This window comes from Chionomys nivalis, chromosome 1 (genome assembly GCF_950005125.1).
Source record: "Chionomys nivalis chromosome 1, mChiNiv1.1, whole genome shotgun sequence".
NCBI lineage: Eukaryota > Metazoa > Chordata > Mammalia > Rodentia > Cricetidae > Chionomys > Chionomys nivalis.
Window position 1 is genome coordinate 126,698,242 of NC_080086.1, and position 18,070 is coordinate 126,716,311.

Below are 18,070 nucleotides of genomic sequence, written 5' to 3' on the forward strand. Positions count from 1 at the left end.
TGGAAAAGACAAATACGAACAATTCTACTTATATGAGCAACTTAATCAGTCAAAATCATGGAAAGCAGAAAGCTAGTAGACAGGGTACAGGAGGAAAAAGAACCAGAGAGTTATTATTTAATGGGTATAGAACTTCAGTTTTACAAGATGAAAAGAGCTATGGAAATGATGGTAATGTTAGTCCTATAATACTGTGCATGTTTTGAATACCTCTGAACTACACACCTCAAAATGGTTTCAATGATACATGAATTTCATGTTCATTGCAAGTAATAAATTTAAAATTAAAAATAAAATTTTAATAAGTTAAGATAAATAGAAACACTTGCATTTAAAAATAACATTTCAACCTAATGATGGGGTTTGGGGTTTCATTTTACTATGATAAACAACTTGAAAATACCGTAAGTACCCTTTCATGAACAAAGTCTAATTATATTCAAACAAATCTTTTTTGTTGCTTACATATCTCTCTACTCATTACTTTTTGAGAGTACTTACGTAACTTCTGTCTACTGAGAAAGAATTAAAAATACTCTAAAAATACAGTTTGAGAGACATTACGTGACTCCTTGAGTTCCAAGATTTGTGCATATACAAACACAGAATTAAATTATTAATCAAAATTTCCAGGTTATGAGCCAATGAGATGACTCAACAGATAATGGCACTCACCACCAAGCCTGACGACATGAGACTGACATCTGGAACCTAGATGGTAGTGAGAATCATCTCCTAAAGACTGTCACCTGGCCTCCACACATACACCGCGGCATGTATATGCACCCCAAATAAATGAATTTAATTAAAAATCCGGGTTCTAAATAAGCTATATTTCCCATTACAACACTGTTTACTTAATTCTTGTGTTAATGAAAACTTTGTCAGTGTAGTATCTGTGTGGGAAATATGATGAGTAAAAGGTGATATGAATGAAAATGTATGACTCAATCACCATAACCACAGATTATAGAGAGTTACCATCTCTAGTGATTAGGACCAAAGGAAGCACTGTCTCCAAGGAAGCATTTTGTTCAGGTAAGTTACACATAAAAAACTCAATGTCACTTTCAGACTATGGTATATTACAACAGCCACTTAGGAAGTTAGGACTAGTCACCCTCTGAATTGTAATCTGACAGAAACCTGAAACATGAAATCATCTTTGGCTTCTACATTCTAATACTATCTATAAACTCTCAAAACCACACACTGTTACATCTAGACTACAATCCAGAAACCTCGTCCCCCTACTGCGGTAGAGCCATGAGCACAGATTTCCAAGCGGAGTGAGTACTGGTTTCTAGTGACTTTGGAGACTGAAGGCTGGGAAATTCTGATTTGAGCTGCCCTACTCAGAGAAAGGAAAATCTAGGTGACCTTAGTTGAGCCATTTCAATAGGTGAAGCTGTATCTTCATCTGGAGGCGAGGCAGCAAAATCTTCTTCTTCAAAGGGGCCTGAGGTAACTTCGACAATTAAGCTGCTGACATCTTTATAGAGTGAAGAACGTCCATCATGGGGGAGGCTGGTGGAAGCATTATTCTGAGACAGATGTTTGGTGTCACCTGGAGAGTAATTTGTACTCTGAGACCTATGATGAAGGGCATCTTCAGAATCCTTATTTAGTTGGCCATGTTCTCGGCCATCAGCAATTGATAAAGTTACTTGACTGGAAGAAGACATAACAGTTGGAAGAGAAAAGGGAGATGCTGTTAGGCTTGGTGAGTGAGATGTCCTTTCAAGAGTCCGATGGCCTGGAGAAACGGCTTTTGTTTCCCAATTTGGAAAGTACTTAATGCCATGGTTAGTATCAGAGAAGCTTATACGTTTTTGAGCATCACTGTTACTTGATTTTTTAGAAATGCCTTGAATTTCCTTTGCATGAGGCAGGTTCAGACTATCTTGTGGAGTATCATAGCTAATGCTACCCCTGTAACAGGAAACTACACTTAGGTGAGGAGATAAAAAACATCTTCGAGATCTGATGGCACCAATGAGATCTGAAGATCTTGCGACATTGGAAGTTACGTCTTCCTGAGAATCAAAGTTAACTCTACTTCGCCGTCTCTGTCTCCTTCGAAGTCTTGCCAGTAAATTATGTCGTCGTCTACAGGGAAAAAAGCGACTGGATGCACTTGATGAAGAAGAGAATTTTTTACTTAACTTACTCGTTGAAGAAGGACGACAAGTTATTAAACCCAGAGCTGCTTTTGGTCGTAAAATACAAGAGGATCCAAGACGCTTGTGTAGTGGAGTAACTTGATCCTCAGGATAATTTTGTTGGGAGCTCTGGTCATCTTTCTGGCAGCTAGAGTGAAAAGAAGGCCAAATGAGGAAGAAAAAGCGAACAGGGAACTGAGTGGACATCTCGGGAGCCTCCTGGAGAATAATTTCTACCATACCAACGGGAAACAACAGCTACTTAGAAAACGGGGCGGCTAAGGTTAATGGACACACAGATGTGCCCAAGAATGTATATCTCTCGACAAGAGCCTGCCCACTCTGTTAAAGCCCAGGGATGGGGAGAGTGAAAGACTCGGGGAAGTAGGCAGAAGGAAAGAAAAACGAAGGGAAACATAAGATGACATCATGCATAAGTCCCCAGAGAGTTAGAACTTACACACACACATACTTTGAGAGTATTCAACTACCATATTTAAGGGAATTAACTGAAACAAACCTATATCCCATTGACTAATTACATTTTAACATATCTGCCATGGATGAAGCAAAAATCTCGGCAGGTTTGAGGATGCTTCAAACACACACATCTCCAGTTGCTGTGGGAACCCGAGGGCAGCGCTACAGTGGGTTTCCGAACACTTTCAACAACATTCTTTAGCGCACCAAATAGGAAACACATGAAGTGCTTGTGGTTTTCGTTTGCTTTGTCTGTAAGGCATACCTTAAGCATTTTCCCATACTGAATTTAATCCAAAGTAAGTCTTTCCCTTCTAGGCCATCATTCAAAAGACGTAAAATGCCCTGTGTAGGTGGAACAAGTCAGAAAACTGAATACTTAAGCTGCATGTAGGACCACCATGGCAACAACACAGTCTGTGATGGCGGGAGACTCTAGAATCTAGTGACATAGGTGTCAGAAGCTCGAGAGACTACCATGGCAACCACACAGAATGTGATGATAGGAGACTCTTTGGGGCTCTTCTGAGGCTCACCTTTCTGAAGAGCTGGAGTTCCTATGGCTATAGAATGTGTATTTGGATTTCGGTACGTGCAAGGAGTCAGCTGACAAGAGGTAAAAACGCAGTTGAATGAAGGCGCTAACACACACGATTTCTGCACAGTTCTTTCCTTGGGATGGCCTCTCACCACAATCTTATGTATAAGACTGGTGTCTGGATCCTTCCTTCTTTCTCTGGAATATCCTTTGCCCAGTGTCGTTACATCTCGTGCATTGGGTTATTCCTAAACACTTTAACTGATGATATATGAAATGGGGAAGGAAGGTTTAAAAAGTGGCAAATATTTATCTATCCACAATGACAGGGAAGCACCCCATCTGATACTTGGACTACAGGCACAGATGAAGGAGATCTGCTATGTGTATTATCCTTTATGCTTTATCAGTCTCTGAACAACTGACACCCATCAACTGTAAGTTTAGCAGAGCTATTAAAAAAGAGTCCTTTCTCCATCTCAGTTTAGAGTATTGTCTCTAAAGCATATTTAAACCCACTTAGGGCATAAAGCTCCCCACAAACACTTTTATTTGCTGCTCAATATCCCTCTATGCTCCTTTGTCCTTTGTCACCCTTCCCTCCTTAAGATTCTGCTCCAGGAAACCCTTGAACAGATTCCCTACAAGAGGCCTACAGCTCTCAGTTTCCAACACGGCACTGTCAGATCTGGGATATGACTTTATTCGGCACGCAATTGAATCGGTAAACCTCCTACAGAAGACGCGGAGTCCCATGTCAGCAGCAAGAGACACAATACTCATGACACAGCAAGCAGTGTAATTGCCAGAATCTTCGGGCTGGCCCTCCTTGGCCCACTGCCCTAGGGCAATGCAGAGGGGCTCAAGATGCACAGATTATGTTTACAGGAAAGAAACATAGCTTAAGTAGCCCACCATCTTTAATCTACTTGCCACCTGTTTTTGTAAAAACTTTTTTTTTGAGTCACATGTTGTCTGTAGTTACGTCCACGCCCCAGGGGAAGAGGTTTACAGATGAGATAGACCCTATATGTCTTCGATTCCTAAAATCTTTGCAGAAAGAAAAAAAAAATCCCGCCTCCATTTAAGTGCATTTGAAACAATTAACCCTTTCCTTCATGGTGCTAGGTGTCCAATCCAGGACCTTGCAATTGCTAAGCAGGTGCTTCACAAACACTAAGCTGCATCCCCAGGCCCATTTCCCTTCTAACAATAAAATAATGGTGTTTTACAGAATTCACTACAGATCAGACCGGGGGCAAAGCACCTGCCTGTATCATCTCAATTAAGGCTAAAAACGACAAGACACATACATTATTAACCACATTTTAAGGAAAATTTTTTCACTTGTTATTTTTGTTTGTTATTTATTTTGTTTTACTGGGGATGGGGTGTGCAAATCATGGCATCATGGCAGGCATGTGGAGGTCACAGGTCAACTTTTGGGAGTCAGTTCTCTCCTTTGACCTTGGGCTCCAGGGACTGAACACAGGTTGTCAGGCTTGTGTGGCAAAGGTTCTGACCCTCTGAGCCACCTCACTGGCCTCAACTCCATCTTAAGAAAAGAATTCAGGTTTGAGGAACTGATGTCATCTATGTTGTCAAAGCTGCGCCATGGTGTATTCTTGTGTCGGAATGAGGAGAGCACAGGGTCTCACTGATGTCCTGCAAACCTGCATTCTTCCTTGGCTTCTCTGTCCTCTGCTGCTTTGTTCTGGGGTGGGGTTGTTTGGTTTTCTTCTTCCACCTCAGCACACACTTGCTCGACCAGTTCTCCGTGTCTTTTTCAGGCTCATTTGCCTCCACCCACTCCAGCAGCACTGTCCCAGAAGCCTATACACATTACCCTTCAGTCTCCTTCCAGAGCTGCACATGCATGAGCGCTCATACAGGCAATGGCTTCAGTCTCTTAGCGCATCCTTATCCTTGCCAGGAGGGTCTAGCACACAGGATGCTAAGCACCTGAAAGGTTTTGTACGGTTCTTCACCTTTGGGGCTCTGGTTAAAATGACTGGAAGCATTCCTCTTCAACATCCTGCCTGCTTCATCTTAAAAGAAAAGTGGTGGGATTTACAGGACGGTTTAGTTCTCTGTTACGTCCCCAGAGTTCAGACAGTGCTTGGTACAGAGTGGACACAGTCAGTGAATAAGAAGGACTTCAGCTGTATTATTTTTTTCTCTCCAGCCCCCTTCCCTCTCCTTCTTTCTTTCTCCCTTCCCCCTTCATGGAAGTGAAGATCTGTTTGCAAACATATTATGAGAATATGCTCAACATCACTAATGTTCAGGGAAATACAAATTTGAAAATTATTAGTTAACATTTCATCTTCACACGTTTGTCTAGAATTTAAAAGTCTGACACTACAAGTATTAATATGAGACAATAAGCATTCTCATACAGTCAGGTTTGTGAGCCGGGAGTACTTTAAAGACTTGTTAATAGGCACATGAGTTATTAATATGCATTAAAGATTTATTAATATGCATATAAGTAATACAAGCAGTCTCCAAGTCAGTACTTCAAGCACATGCTTCATAGAACTCCATCCACATGTGCCTAAGGAACTGTGAGGGCATTCACTGAAGCATTATTTATAGGGACAAACAAATGGTGACTTAAACATTCACTAATAAAGCATACCTATATCCTGTTGTGAGATACTTTGATCGCACTCCAACACTCCCTAGACTGCCAGTAAAGTTCACCTTGAATTAGAGGGCAGAGCTAGCTACTAGTCAGCCAGAATTAGCCATAGAGGTTTTGGAGGACCCAGGACATATAGGGAGACACAAGAAGTAGTAGGGAGGGACTTAGAAAGATTCAGGGGTCCTTTTGGATAGAAGAAGGAAAGAGAGGGAAGGTCACTGTTGTCTAGAAGCTGCTTCTCTGATCAATCAGATTTCTATCCTGATATCTGACTCTTGAGTTTTATTTAATAATAGAACAACGTAAGTAATCACTTCAATATCTCATCAATGGAATGCAATACCACATTTAAAAAAGAAACATATTTGCATGGCATCAACATGGAAAAGCCTCAAAAGAGAAAAAAGTATTAAAGCAAAAACAGCTACAAAAACGATACATCACATAATGTCATTTCTGTACATTTTAGGAACAATTTACCATTTGTTCCTCATATGCAGGAACACATACATGTAGGAAAAAACACCGAAACCGTCAAAGATTGCATGCAGATTAAGGTAATGGCTGTCTCCTAAAGAAAAGATTTCAATTACAATATTTCATTTTTAATTGATCTGAAAAAAATCATTTTCTAACTCTAACAACTTTGAGGGCTACAAAGTCACCATTACAATCAGCATATCTGTCTGTTTGCCTGGAAACCTAGACCTGAATTTCAACACCAACAGAAGGAAGTAACTATAAGAGCAAAAACAACAAAAAACAAACAAATACCCCCTCCCACACACACACACAAAGACAAAGTCCGTATTTCAGCTCACATAGTTAAAAGGTTCCCCAGTAGATTCTGCAAACTGGGACCAGTCAACTGCCCAACACTTGCAATCATTTTGTTATTCCTAAATTAGCACAATCTGACTGGCATACGCCTTGTTCTTGACTGGTTTTCTCCTGAGGTCTCTGAATGAAATGCTTGTGGTGCTAAAGAGTGCCTACTGAGAAGAGATCAGGCAATTTCCATATATAGAGAGAGAAGGCCTAGGGAAGTGGCTGGCTAGCTTACAGATATTTACCTACAAAGATATGATGCATCTTTTTGTATCTCATTCAAGAAACAATTTAATTAAATTTTTTGTTGTTGTTGTTTTGCTTAAAGAACTTTTTTAAAGTAGTGTTAAATAGGAGCGAGTTCTCCCTGGTTATTTGGTTTAGTGGCATTTGCTATAGTCTAGTCTGTTAGTAGGACTGTATTGTTTCTACCCTTTTATGCAATTGCCAGCAAAAACACCCATGATCAAGCCAAGGGAGGTACTGTGTCGCTTTAAAGGGAGGCACTATGTCGCTCCCTGTCTTAAAGTCTGGATCCCTCCATTCCAGTCACGTCACTCACGGTTTCCAAAGTTGTCTTTGAGCCCACATTCACTACATACCTATCCCGATATGTGGTGCTATTATCTTCTTTTATCTGTCCTAAATGGAACACGGACTGCTTCTTTCTAGAATTTTAGACTTTTCTGAGCAAGCAGGCTTGAATTAATCAAGACAGGGTTTAAGAATAGAGGCCACTTACCACTTTAGCCTGTACTCCTACACCAGGCTTCTGGGTCGCCTCCCAGTCTTTAGCTCTAATGTGTCCCGTCTCTGAAGGGACTGCTCAAACCTCACCCAACATTCCTGATGAAGTATGTCCATGCAGACACGATAACCATTGGTTATCTGTGCCTTTCAATGATGCCCCATATTGTGGTAGATATCTGAAAACTATTAGAGTCCTTAGAGGCTCTTACCCACTCTCATGAACATTCCCAGGTCTCTCTTCTGATTCACACTTCCCAATGTACTCAGAGCTTTCTAAACATTCCACTTGCCCATCTTAAATTTAGTCTAGGGCATTTTGTTTCTGTTCAGGAACACCAAGTTCTTAGACCTGACCATTTACTCTGGCATCTTTGGCTTTTCCCTATCTAAAGAACTTCATAGTTATTTTCCCAATGCACAAAAAGATGCTTGGCAATTCTGGACTTGGCACTGATGTCTAAGACTTGAGTACAAGCATTTGTCTTCCGATGCCACCTCCCAGTTCCACATAAGGTGTACAGCTCACTCATTCGGCTAAGACATTCTTACTGGCACCTACTCTGTGAAAGCACAGAGGTAGGGTGTCATGAAGACAAGGTCCCCACCCTCAAGGATGCCAGTTCTATCACATTCAGTACAAATCCTTAAGAAAAAAAATGACAAAACCCTAGATATTTTGTTCTTCAGAAACACTACCCAGGGTCAAGGTTTGAAGGCACAATCTGACTGGCAGACGCCTCTTATGGTTCCCAACTAAGAGAATACTTGTTCTTCCTGCTAAGATAATGTAGGGATAAAACAGAACCCCTTATATATCCTCTGAGCTTTCTAGATCTGCAGTAAAATTCAGTAGCTATTAGTTCCTAGTGGTTCATTTAATTACATGAAATAAAATTATAATTACAATGAGTTAAAAATTTTAAGTTCTTTCCTCATTCATACCAGTCCACATTTAAGTGCTAAAGAATCACACATGGTTAGTGGCTACTGTGTCAGGCAGCACAGATACAGTCAGCTTCTAACATCACAGGAAGGTCTATTGGACCACATTGGTCTATGGAGTTTGTATATAAAAGCCACACAGTGATCGCATTATAAAATAGGTTATCCATCTTGGCAAATGATGATTATCTTCCCCAGCTCTTACGTGATGCAACTTACTACTGGTTATTTTTAATAACCACATTAGAAAATAAGTTATCTATTCTGGAAAATAATGACTGTCTTCCTCAACTCTAACAGGATGACATTTCTATCTATCTATCTATCTATCTATCTATCTATCTATCTATCTATCTATCTATCATCCATCCATCTATCATCTATCTATCTATCTATCTATCTATCTATCTATCTATCATCTATCTATCTCATCCTTTTTTTTTAATGTGATCTAAGCTATCTAAAATATCAACAATATTTAACATTTTTAATTAAATTTAATTAAATATAATCTACGGCAAAACAATCATTGTTTTTCATTTCCATTCAGAGCAGGGCACACGAGTGAACAGCTCGACACAACAATAACATGAGCAATACCAGTTCGACAGAGGAGGCGTCACGGCCACTTACCCTCCTTCACTTTCTGCTTCCTCTGAACTGTTGTTTGCTGCACTTGGAGCAGTTGTCGGCCGTTTCTTTCTAGCTCTGTGCTGAGGACTGATCTTATGAACTGTTACTTTCCCTCCAAGTTCATCCTGCAGATATTCCTCCAGCTTCGGAATCGTTTCTTTAAGAAATTTGATTTCCTCCTTAAGTTCTTCCATGTTGGTCAGTAATTCATTCAACTTTTCCAGGATCTGAAGTTGCCTTCTTTGAAAGACCACTGATGCTCCTTGTTCACTGTGAGTTTCATCTTGCAAAGTTAGTGAGTTGAATTTCTTACCCAGGGAAAGAAATTTCGGCAAGTTCATTGTTATTCTTGTTTTGCGGATCTTGTGGTACCATAAGGCCAGCAAGCTGATTCCGGCAGTTCCCACCATGATGCCAAGGATCAGTTCTTTCTTTGTGGAATGAGGCATTTCTTGGCTTTTAATTTCTAAAATTAAAAAAGTAAAAATGCAAATGAATGTTTTTCTATCCAGAATAAATATATTGATGCTTGCAGGGTGGTGGTGGTGGCGCACACCTTTAATCCCAGCACTAGGGAGGCAGAGGCAGGTGGATATTTGTGAGTTCAAGGCCAGCCTCGTCTACAGAGTGAGTTTCAGGACAGGTTCCAATGCTACAGAGAAACTTGAAAAACAAAACAAACAAACAAACAAAAACCAAAAAGGATGCTTTTTCAATCAGTCAAAGATAAGCTTTTGTCATCAAATGTTATCAAAAAGCCTGACAAATCATAAGTTAAACTACGCGGTGAGCAAGTGTGTCTTTAACTCATGCCTCAAGAGAGACAATTGCTGAAGGCTATCACTGAAGCACAGTGTGAAATACTGACTAATTCTGAATTCACACCTGCTACAATCAATCTGCAACTTGCCTTTTAATTGTACTTTAAAGGGCTAGATAGAGAGAAGTAGAGGTACCATCAACTCGAGTTGAGAGTTCAAGTTGTCCCAATTTTCTCTGCTATTCTGTGTGCAATAATGTGCTGGATCTCTTGGTCTTTGCTCATCATTAAAGCCTGAGAGCGGCTCTTTCTGAACATCTTGCTCACACTGGGACTTAATATTACAGAGATTAATGTTTTGTTTTTTAAGCTCGGGGCTTAGAGATATAAAATACAAATGGCAGCTTTGCTAAGTTCATAATTCACCTCATCTCCATTTCGTTCAGCTAGGAAGCCAGTAAGGCATACGCAAGTTTCGTCTTTCTTCTGACCCAGAATTCTTTTGCTTCTTACACTTCCACTCATATCTGAGATCTTAATGCTTTTATTTTAATTTTTCACTTTTTAAAAATAACTTTTGAAAGCCATTTCTTTGATTCTGTTTTTTCTTCATCTTTCACTTTTTTTTTTTCATTGAAAGCACAAAACAGAGCCTACCTCATTCCATATCAACTCAGCTACTCTGATGAAATGGACCAAAATTTCTCTTTAGCAAATCTCATTTCTACTAATATCTTTGTTTATCTAAAGTCAGAAAACGATTTAATGAAAACATTGGTGTATTCCCCTTCCCCTCTGAGATGGTGAAACAGAAATAAGTCGATCAATATTGCAATAGCTTTTGTAACTGTGTATACTGAAGCTTTAAAATACATGCTTAGAAGTCCCCAAACCTGATTTTACTTCAGTTTCTCTATCAGACATATATTTGTGTTAAAGTTTGCTAACAACTTGGGAGAAATGGTCATAAGCTAGCCACATAAGGAGCAGATCATTAAAGCACTGCTAACTATAAAAACAACAAAATAAATCCTGTAGGAACTCTTGGATCCTAGCTGAAAAGTAACTTCTAGACTATGGGAAAAGGAAAAAGAATATGAAAATTAAACAACTAGGTAGTCACTGAACTGAATGGATAACCTTAGGGTCCATACATACTAAAGTATCTAGAATTTATGTGGCAGAGATAGAGGCTAAGGGAAGTCTGTCTAGAGGAAAGACATTTAAACTCCATGGGACTGGCAAAAAAATAACCTCAAGGGAAATCACAACTACCAGGAAGCAATAGGATGAATGGGTCCCAAAGATTTCACAGAAGTGATTCACGTTCAAGTTGCCAAGAAGGCTTCCAGGCTATGTGAGGCTTTCAGCAGAGACCTCAAAAGGACAATGTGTTGGTAGGAAGGCTAAAGGAACCTTAGAGATAAGGCTGCTTAGGCTCCCTCCAAAATAGATTAAAAATAAGACTCCAAAGTATTACTGATTCACAGTGATTTAACTGGAATGAAGATAAAGGTGTCTAATCCTGTAAATAAACAGAAAAAAATGCAGAATTCAACAACGTACAACCAGATTGTCCAACACTTAGCAACAAATTTTCAAACATGCACACAAGCCAGAGGATGCCAGAGATGATGTAATGAGCAAACAGAGGCCTTAAAACAATTATTTAAAATATTTTAAAATATTTGCCATTTATTACAAGTAAATTAAGATATTGTCATATTATAAACATCCAAATACATTCATGAGGAGAGAAAAAAGAAAGCTTTAAGCCAGATTGTTTGGAATTTCTAGGAATTAAAAAAAAATCTCTGAAAAAAAGTTTTCTGAAATGAGATTGACAGTGAAAAAAACATAGCAAGGAACAACAAAAGCAGTGCACTTGAAGACACAGCAAGAAACAGCATCCCTAAATGAAGAGCAGCAAAGATGGAACACAAAGAAGCCAAGTGGAACTTCCAGAACAGTCAACAACAGACAGGGCTGTAGGAGAGAAAAAGGGGAGCAAACAATCCCCAAATTAAACAATAGTCAACTCATTCAAGCACAATTAAAACAACAACAACAAAAAAAAAAAAAAAACCAAGGTGTACTATTATTGTGTTGATAAAAATCAGTGGGGAAGCCCAGAGGAGGTGTTTCAATCCCAGCACTTGGGAGCCAGAGGCAGTTGGATTTTTTTTTTTTTTTTTTTTTTTTTTTTTGAGTTCGAGGCCAGGATCTTTTTGAGTTTGAGGCCAGCTTGGTCTACAGAGCAAGTTCCAGGACAGCCAAGGCTACACACAGAGACTATCAGGAAAAACAAAGGGGGGGGGGATGGAGGGAAGGGAGGGGAGGAGGAGGAAGGGGGAGGGGAGGGGAGGAGGGGGAGGAGGGGGAGGGGAGGAGGGGGAGGGGGGAGGGGAAGAGGGGGGAGGGGAAGAGGGGGGAGGGGAGGGGAGAGGAGAGGGGAGGAGAGGGGGGAGGGGAGGGGAGAGGGGAGGAGAGGGGAGAGGGGAGGGGAGAGGAGAGGGAAGAGGAGAGGAGAGGGGAGAGGGGAGGGGAGAGGAGAGGGAAGAGGAGAGGAGAGGGGAGAGGGGAGGAGAGGGGAGAGGGGAGGAGAGGGGAGAGGGGAGAAGAGGGGAGGAGAGGGGAGAAGAGGGGAGAGGGGAGAAGAGGGGAGAAGAGGGGAGAAGAGGGGAGAGGGGAGAAGAGGGGAGAGGGGAGAGGGGGGAGGAGGGGGAGGAGAGAGAGAGGGAGGAGAGAGAGAGGGAGGAGAGAGAGAGAGGGAGAGGGAGGAGAGAGAGGGAGGAGAGAGAGGGAGGAGAGAGAAGAAGAGAAGAGAAGAGAAGAAGAGAAGAGAAGAAGAGAAGAGAAGAAGAGAAGAGAAGAGAAGAGAAGAGAAGAGAAGAGAAGAGAAGAGAAGAGAAGAGAAGAGAAAAAAATCAGTGGGGGAGTGAGCCAGAAGAAGAAGGGAAGAGCAGAGAGAAAGAGGGGGGAAAAGGAGAATGGTTGCCATTGCTTGTGTCCTCAGGAGTCATTTAAATAATAACATGATGAAATGACATGCGGATCTCTGTGAGTTCGAGGCCAGCCTGGTCTACAAGAGCTAGTTCCAGGACAGGCTCCAAAACCACAGAGAAACCCTGTCTCGAAAAACCAAATAAATAAATAAAATAAAATAAAATAAAATGCTTGGGTGGGGGACTGTCCTGCCAACTGAACTTTCTATATCCAGTGAAATATCTTTCAACACAAAGGTAAAAGATTGATGTTGTGGTTAACAAAAGTTGAGACTGTCTTCACCAAGCGAAAAGTGCTAGAAGAAATGCTAAGGAAGCTCTTCAAGAAGCAAACAGAAACAGTTAACACACATAAAGGACACCGCACACCAACAGTGGCAAATATGGGTAACATAAAAGTCAGTTTTTTAACTTATAAAATAGTTTCTATTAAAGCCAAAGTGATGACACATCACCATAGGTTTATAACAGACCTAGAAGGTAAGAGGAAGGATAAGAGTCCAAAATATGGGAAAGTCCAAAGTCTGGGACAGAAAACCATAAGGGTATAGATAAACCAGTGTGTGTGTGTGTGTGTGTGTGTGTGTGTGCGCGCGCGCGCGTGCTCGAGTGCATGTATGTGCACGCACATGTGTGTGTGTTGTGGGTGGGATAAAAATGGAATACTAAGACATTCACTCAGTCCAAAGGAAGGCTTACTGGCCTAAGGGACGGGTAACTAGAAAAGTGAATAAGGAGAGAGGGTACCAGTTATATAGAGAAACGGTGGCAAAAGGTCAAGGAAAACTTTATTTTCCCATATGAAAGATCCAACTGAAAAGCGAAGCTGGTGAAGGAGAAGAAACGGCAGAGAACTGTACAACTACAAAGTGAGCAAAGGAGATGATCTCTAGAGCATGAGCACAAGCTCGACCTTGAGTGCGTGCACAAGCCTTCATTCACACCAGTGAAAGAAAAGACAGATTTCATTAGCAAAAATTCAGGTTAGATGGGTAGATATACAAGTCTATGAACGTTCTCTTTGATTGCTTCGTCTCCAAAGCAGACAGGCGTGAAAGCCAAGGCAGAAATACTAGACAGACATCATTCCTGAATCAGGTTGTATATGTGAAGCCTTGGGTCCTGTGGCTAGAACACTATTTGACATAGTCTAGTGAGGCACTATTGTTTCCTGTCTACTACATGGCCAACTAAACATAATGCTTTAGATGACCTATGGGGGGCGGGGAGCAGCAGGAACCTATTCCCAAGGAGCTGCTTAAAAGAATGTTTCTTTTCAGATTCCTATTTAGAGTTGAGATGGCTCAGTGGTTAAGGGCATTTGCCATTAAGTTCAAGGACCTGAGTTTAATCCCCAGGACCCTTCTGGTGAAGGGAAAGAAACAACTGCTGTATACACACACACACACACACACACACACACACTAAATAAAAGTAAAAAAGAATTAAAAGTCCTATTATATTATTGTTATGATTTTAGCCAAATCAGCATGGCTGGCACTTCTGGGTTCCAGGACCATGCCTGTGAGTCAAGCCCTCAGGCAAAAAATACCTACTCACCCTGGGGACCTTGAAAGGCCCTGTGTGACCACTGTGCGGCATGATTGCATCACCTACATATGACACAGCTCCGTGAGCCCTTGTGCGCATGCGTGAGCTCCGTCATCTGTGTATGACGTAGTCACATCATTCCCCCTCCCCCCGTGCGCATGCGCTAGGCAGTCTTTAAAAGCTGGATGCGCCATCTTCAGCTCTCTCCTTCTGCACACTGACTTTGCCAGGCCTGTACACGTCTCCTCTAATAAACTCCTAAGTGAGTTTGTTGTGTACTTCATGCTTCCTTCTCATTCACGCCAGGTAATTTCAATTATACTATATGTATGGACAATAGTTACTACCTAGTTTGGATGCTCTATGTCATTAAAAAAAAAATAAAGGTTGGGGAGGTCTTTTAGAAATTACCTCAGATTGTGATCTCTAAGAGACTGACTTTAAATCTCTCTCTTAACCAATTCCAGAGATGACCTTGGTACTTAATCCGGCCTGTCTGATGGCAGAGCATTTGCCAATTTTTCTTTCTTTTTTTTCCCCTCTCTTTTAAACCCAAATATCCTCTGAACTAATATAAAGAACTGTAAATCTATCCAAGTGCTCAGTCCTACTCATCCAGAAGACACAGCGATAGCAGAATCTAAAGGCTTTGTAACAGATGAGCTGTTTACTATTGTTTAGCTCCATCAAACATTATAGCATAAGAAAAATCAGCTTACATTTCCCATCCCAGAGAACCTAGACAACAAACAGGACCCTAAGAGCGACATACATGGATCTAATCTACATGGGAAGTAGAAAGACAAGATCTCCTGAGTAAATTGGAAGCATGGGGACCATGGAAGAGGGTAGGAGGGGAGAGGAAAGGAGGGGGGAGAAAAATATATAGCTCAATAAAAACCATTTTTAAAACCACATTATGTCATAAAACGAAGTTACCTTTTACAAATTACCATAAAAAGCAATAGAACTAAAAAAGCTACTACATACCTATGATATACATTTATATTCCAGGTAAATCATGTATCCAACTTGATCATCTTGAGGCTACACTTTGTTTTTTACTGATTAATAACAATACTAGGGTCGGGGAGCAGTTCAATAGTACAGCTCTTGCTTAGCACACACGAGGTCCAGCATCAGATCCCTAACGACACTCATTCTCTGCACTCTTCTCTTTTACACACACACACACACGTACACATACACACACAGGTACACATACACTCACACAGGTACACACACACAGGTACACACACACAGGTACACACAGGTACACACACACAGGTACACACACACACACACACACCCCACACATAGAACATCCACATGCCCATCTAAAAGTCAAGCACAAGGAATTTTCCTATGATGACTTAATTCTTTGGCCCAGTTCTGTCAGGCCAGCCTTGAACTTTACATTATGAAACACACACATCTGAAAGTTTTCTTTTTTTTTTCATTTAACAAGTAAATAAACAGAAGTGAAAGTCTGATGGCAGACCAGGTTTAAACACACGAGAAACAGTTAAACTTTTACCTTTCTTTAGGTACTATGTGGCTTCCAAATTATCTCCTTCAAGGAGTTCAAAACAATAACGCCATTATTATTTTTCAGACAATCGAGCTGCCGTCATTTGCCCAGGGGTTATCTGACTAAAGAAGTGAGAAAGGTTACCCGTGGGCTCCTGTTTCCTGATCCGAGGGCCATCTAGCTGCATGCGGAATCGGAAGGATTCAAGCAAGGACAGGAAGGAGAATTCTGACTGAAGCCGAGGTGTTCAGAGGGAAAAGAAGACATCAAAACCAGAAAAGAACGAGAATCAATAGTCAGCATTTGTTTAGAAATCTCACCTTTAGAAACGTATAGGTCTGTGTTTGAATTTATGCTACAATGTGCTTCTATGTCAATAATTTGAAAAATAACACTGAACAAAAATAGTGAGGTACAAGCAAGAAATAAATCAGTGTGTGTTTTGGACCAATAGTCTGAAAATGATGCTGACGAGAGAAGTGCCAAAGTTGTAAATAAGAATCCATGCTTGCCTACGGTATAACTTAGAAGGTAGCATAAAATTATATTGTTTTTATACTTTTGCTTACTCAGTATATTCCTATACTGAGTATGGATTAAACAATCAAAATTTATTGGGCAGACCTTACACCTCATTTTAACCCACGAAATTTGCATTACAGATGCAAAAGATGATTACAAACTCCCAGTTTTAAATCACTTATGATGGAAAGTGAGCGGCATTGTATTAGTATGGCACTTGATCAATGGTTACTAGCCGAGAACTAGATCGCCTACTGGCACAGTGCGAGTGAAACTGTGGAATATTAGCTGCCAGGTAAACTAGGAGATGGAATGCCTCCTTGAAAAGGAAAACCTCACGGTGCTGGTCTAGTGTTCATACTAAAATTATGTTCTCAATATAACAAGAATGTGTAGGGTGAGGTTCTAAGTAGCATTCATATCAGTCATCAGCTGGTCCTTGGGATTGGGGGAGGACATAAAATGCTGTAACCTATAAAAACCTGAGAAAGGAAAAACTTTACCAAAAGGGTTAAGAAACACTATAGGTTACAAATCAGCTGCAGGTTTCCAAAGGGAACGTTCTGATCCCTTGGTGGGTGGATAAGGTTAGCCAGACTGTGTACAGCGATGCCAAAAAAATCAGTACTTTCCAATTGAAATTCAAGTCTTTCCTTATCTATAACATAAATTTGTGACCCCTTAGAATTCAGCTTATTTGCAAATGCTAGTAGTGCGGTTAGTTAGGTTTCCATGTTTGCATAAAATGGCAGAGACTCCAAATTTTTTAGCACGAGGACACGAAGCACGCAAGGACACGAAGGCTGGCGCGAGGCTGCGGCAGGTGCAGGGGCGCGGTGCCCGCTCGGGTGGTCGCCCAGCCCAGGGTCACGCTGACAGCCCTCTGCGACACCGGCCCCGCCAGCACCGCGCCAGGACAGTCCGCCGCCGCCGGGTCAGCAGGCGGCTGGCCACGACCCGGAAGTGAAGCCGCCGCCGGAAGTGCCGCCGCCTTCTTCCACACGTCCCCGGGCCGACGGAGCCATCCGGGCTCGTCGCCCCCTCCCCGGCTGTTACTCACCTGGGTTCGCGACGAGGGCTTCTCTGGCCGGAGCCGGAGGAGCCGGGGCCCGCGGGCGACGAGCGGGAAGGGACAGCCGACTGGAGCCCCGGAGCCCGCTGGTCCCAAGGTCCGGCGGCGCGGCCTTCGCGTCTGACCCAAATAGCAGAGGCGCCGGGGGAGGAGCCGCTAGCGGCCCGGGGCTCCCGCCTCCTCCCGCCGGCGCTTCTCAGCCTCGGGCTCCCCGCCTGCTTTTCACCGCCCGCAGAAAGCTGAGCCCTGCGGTGCGTCCGTCCCACAGGCCGGCTCGGAGGCTCTGTCCGCCTCCACCCTGCGTGTGTCCTGGCCCATCGCTGCCACCGATCACTTAAATGTCCTCAGGGAGCCCTTAGCTAATCCTCCTTTTTGGCAGAGTTTGAACCTTCGGTCAGTCGGACGCAGACATCACACCTTGCACTAATTTCTAGGTCTTTCTTCAACTCACATTGCTTTTTTTAATGATCGAAATTCCTAGCCACTTCGTCTCTCCACTGCTTTTGAGTTACCGTTAGTTCGAAACCAGTCTTCTTAGATTGAAGGTTTTGGCTAGCATCTCATTCTGCAGTTCCTATAATAATTCTGTCTGACTTTTTAAGAACAGCTCACAAATCCCTCTCACTTGGAACGTGATTGGCTTAAACGT

The 18,070-nt window shown here is 41.9% G+C and overlaps 1 protein-coding gene across 2 annotated transcripts in view; it reads right to left on the minus strand.

Annotated features, from left to right (window-relative positions):
- Positions 1-17,711, minus strand: part of Rmdn2 (regulator of microtubule dynamics 2) — a 58,333-nt gene extending 40,622 nt beyond the window's left edge. Inside the window, exons 1-3 of one of the 2 annotated variants that reach the window (XM_057770952.1) lie at positions 17,410-17,711; positions 8,981-9,446; positions 1,381-2,310 (exon numbers count right to left, since the gene is read on the minus strand). In XM_057770952.1, coding sequence (XP_057626935.1) covers positions 1,381-2,310; positions 8,981-9,429 — 1,379 coding nt within the window. In that variant the 5' untranslated portion in view covers positions 9,430-9,446; positions 17,410-17,711. The remainder of the gene's footprint in view (positions 1-1,380; positions 2,311-8,980; positions 9,447-17,409) is intronic. The other variant, XM_057770961.1, reaches the window with a different exon arrangement.
- Between the last annotated feature and the right edge of the window lie 359 nt (positions 17,712-18,070).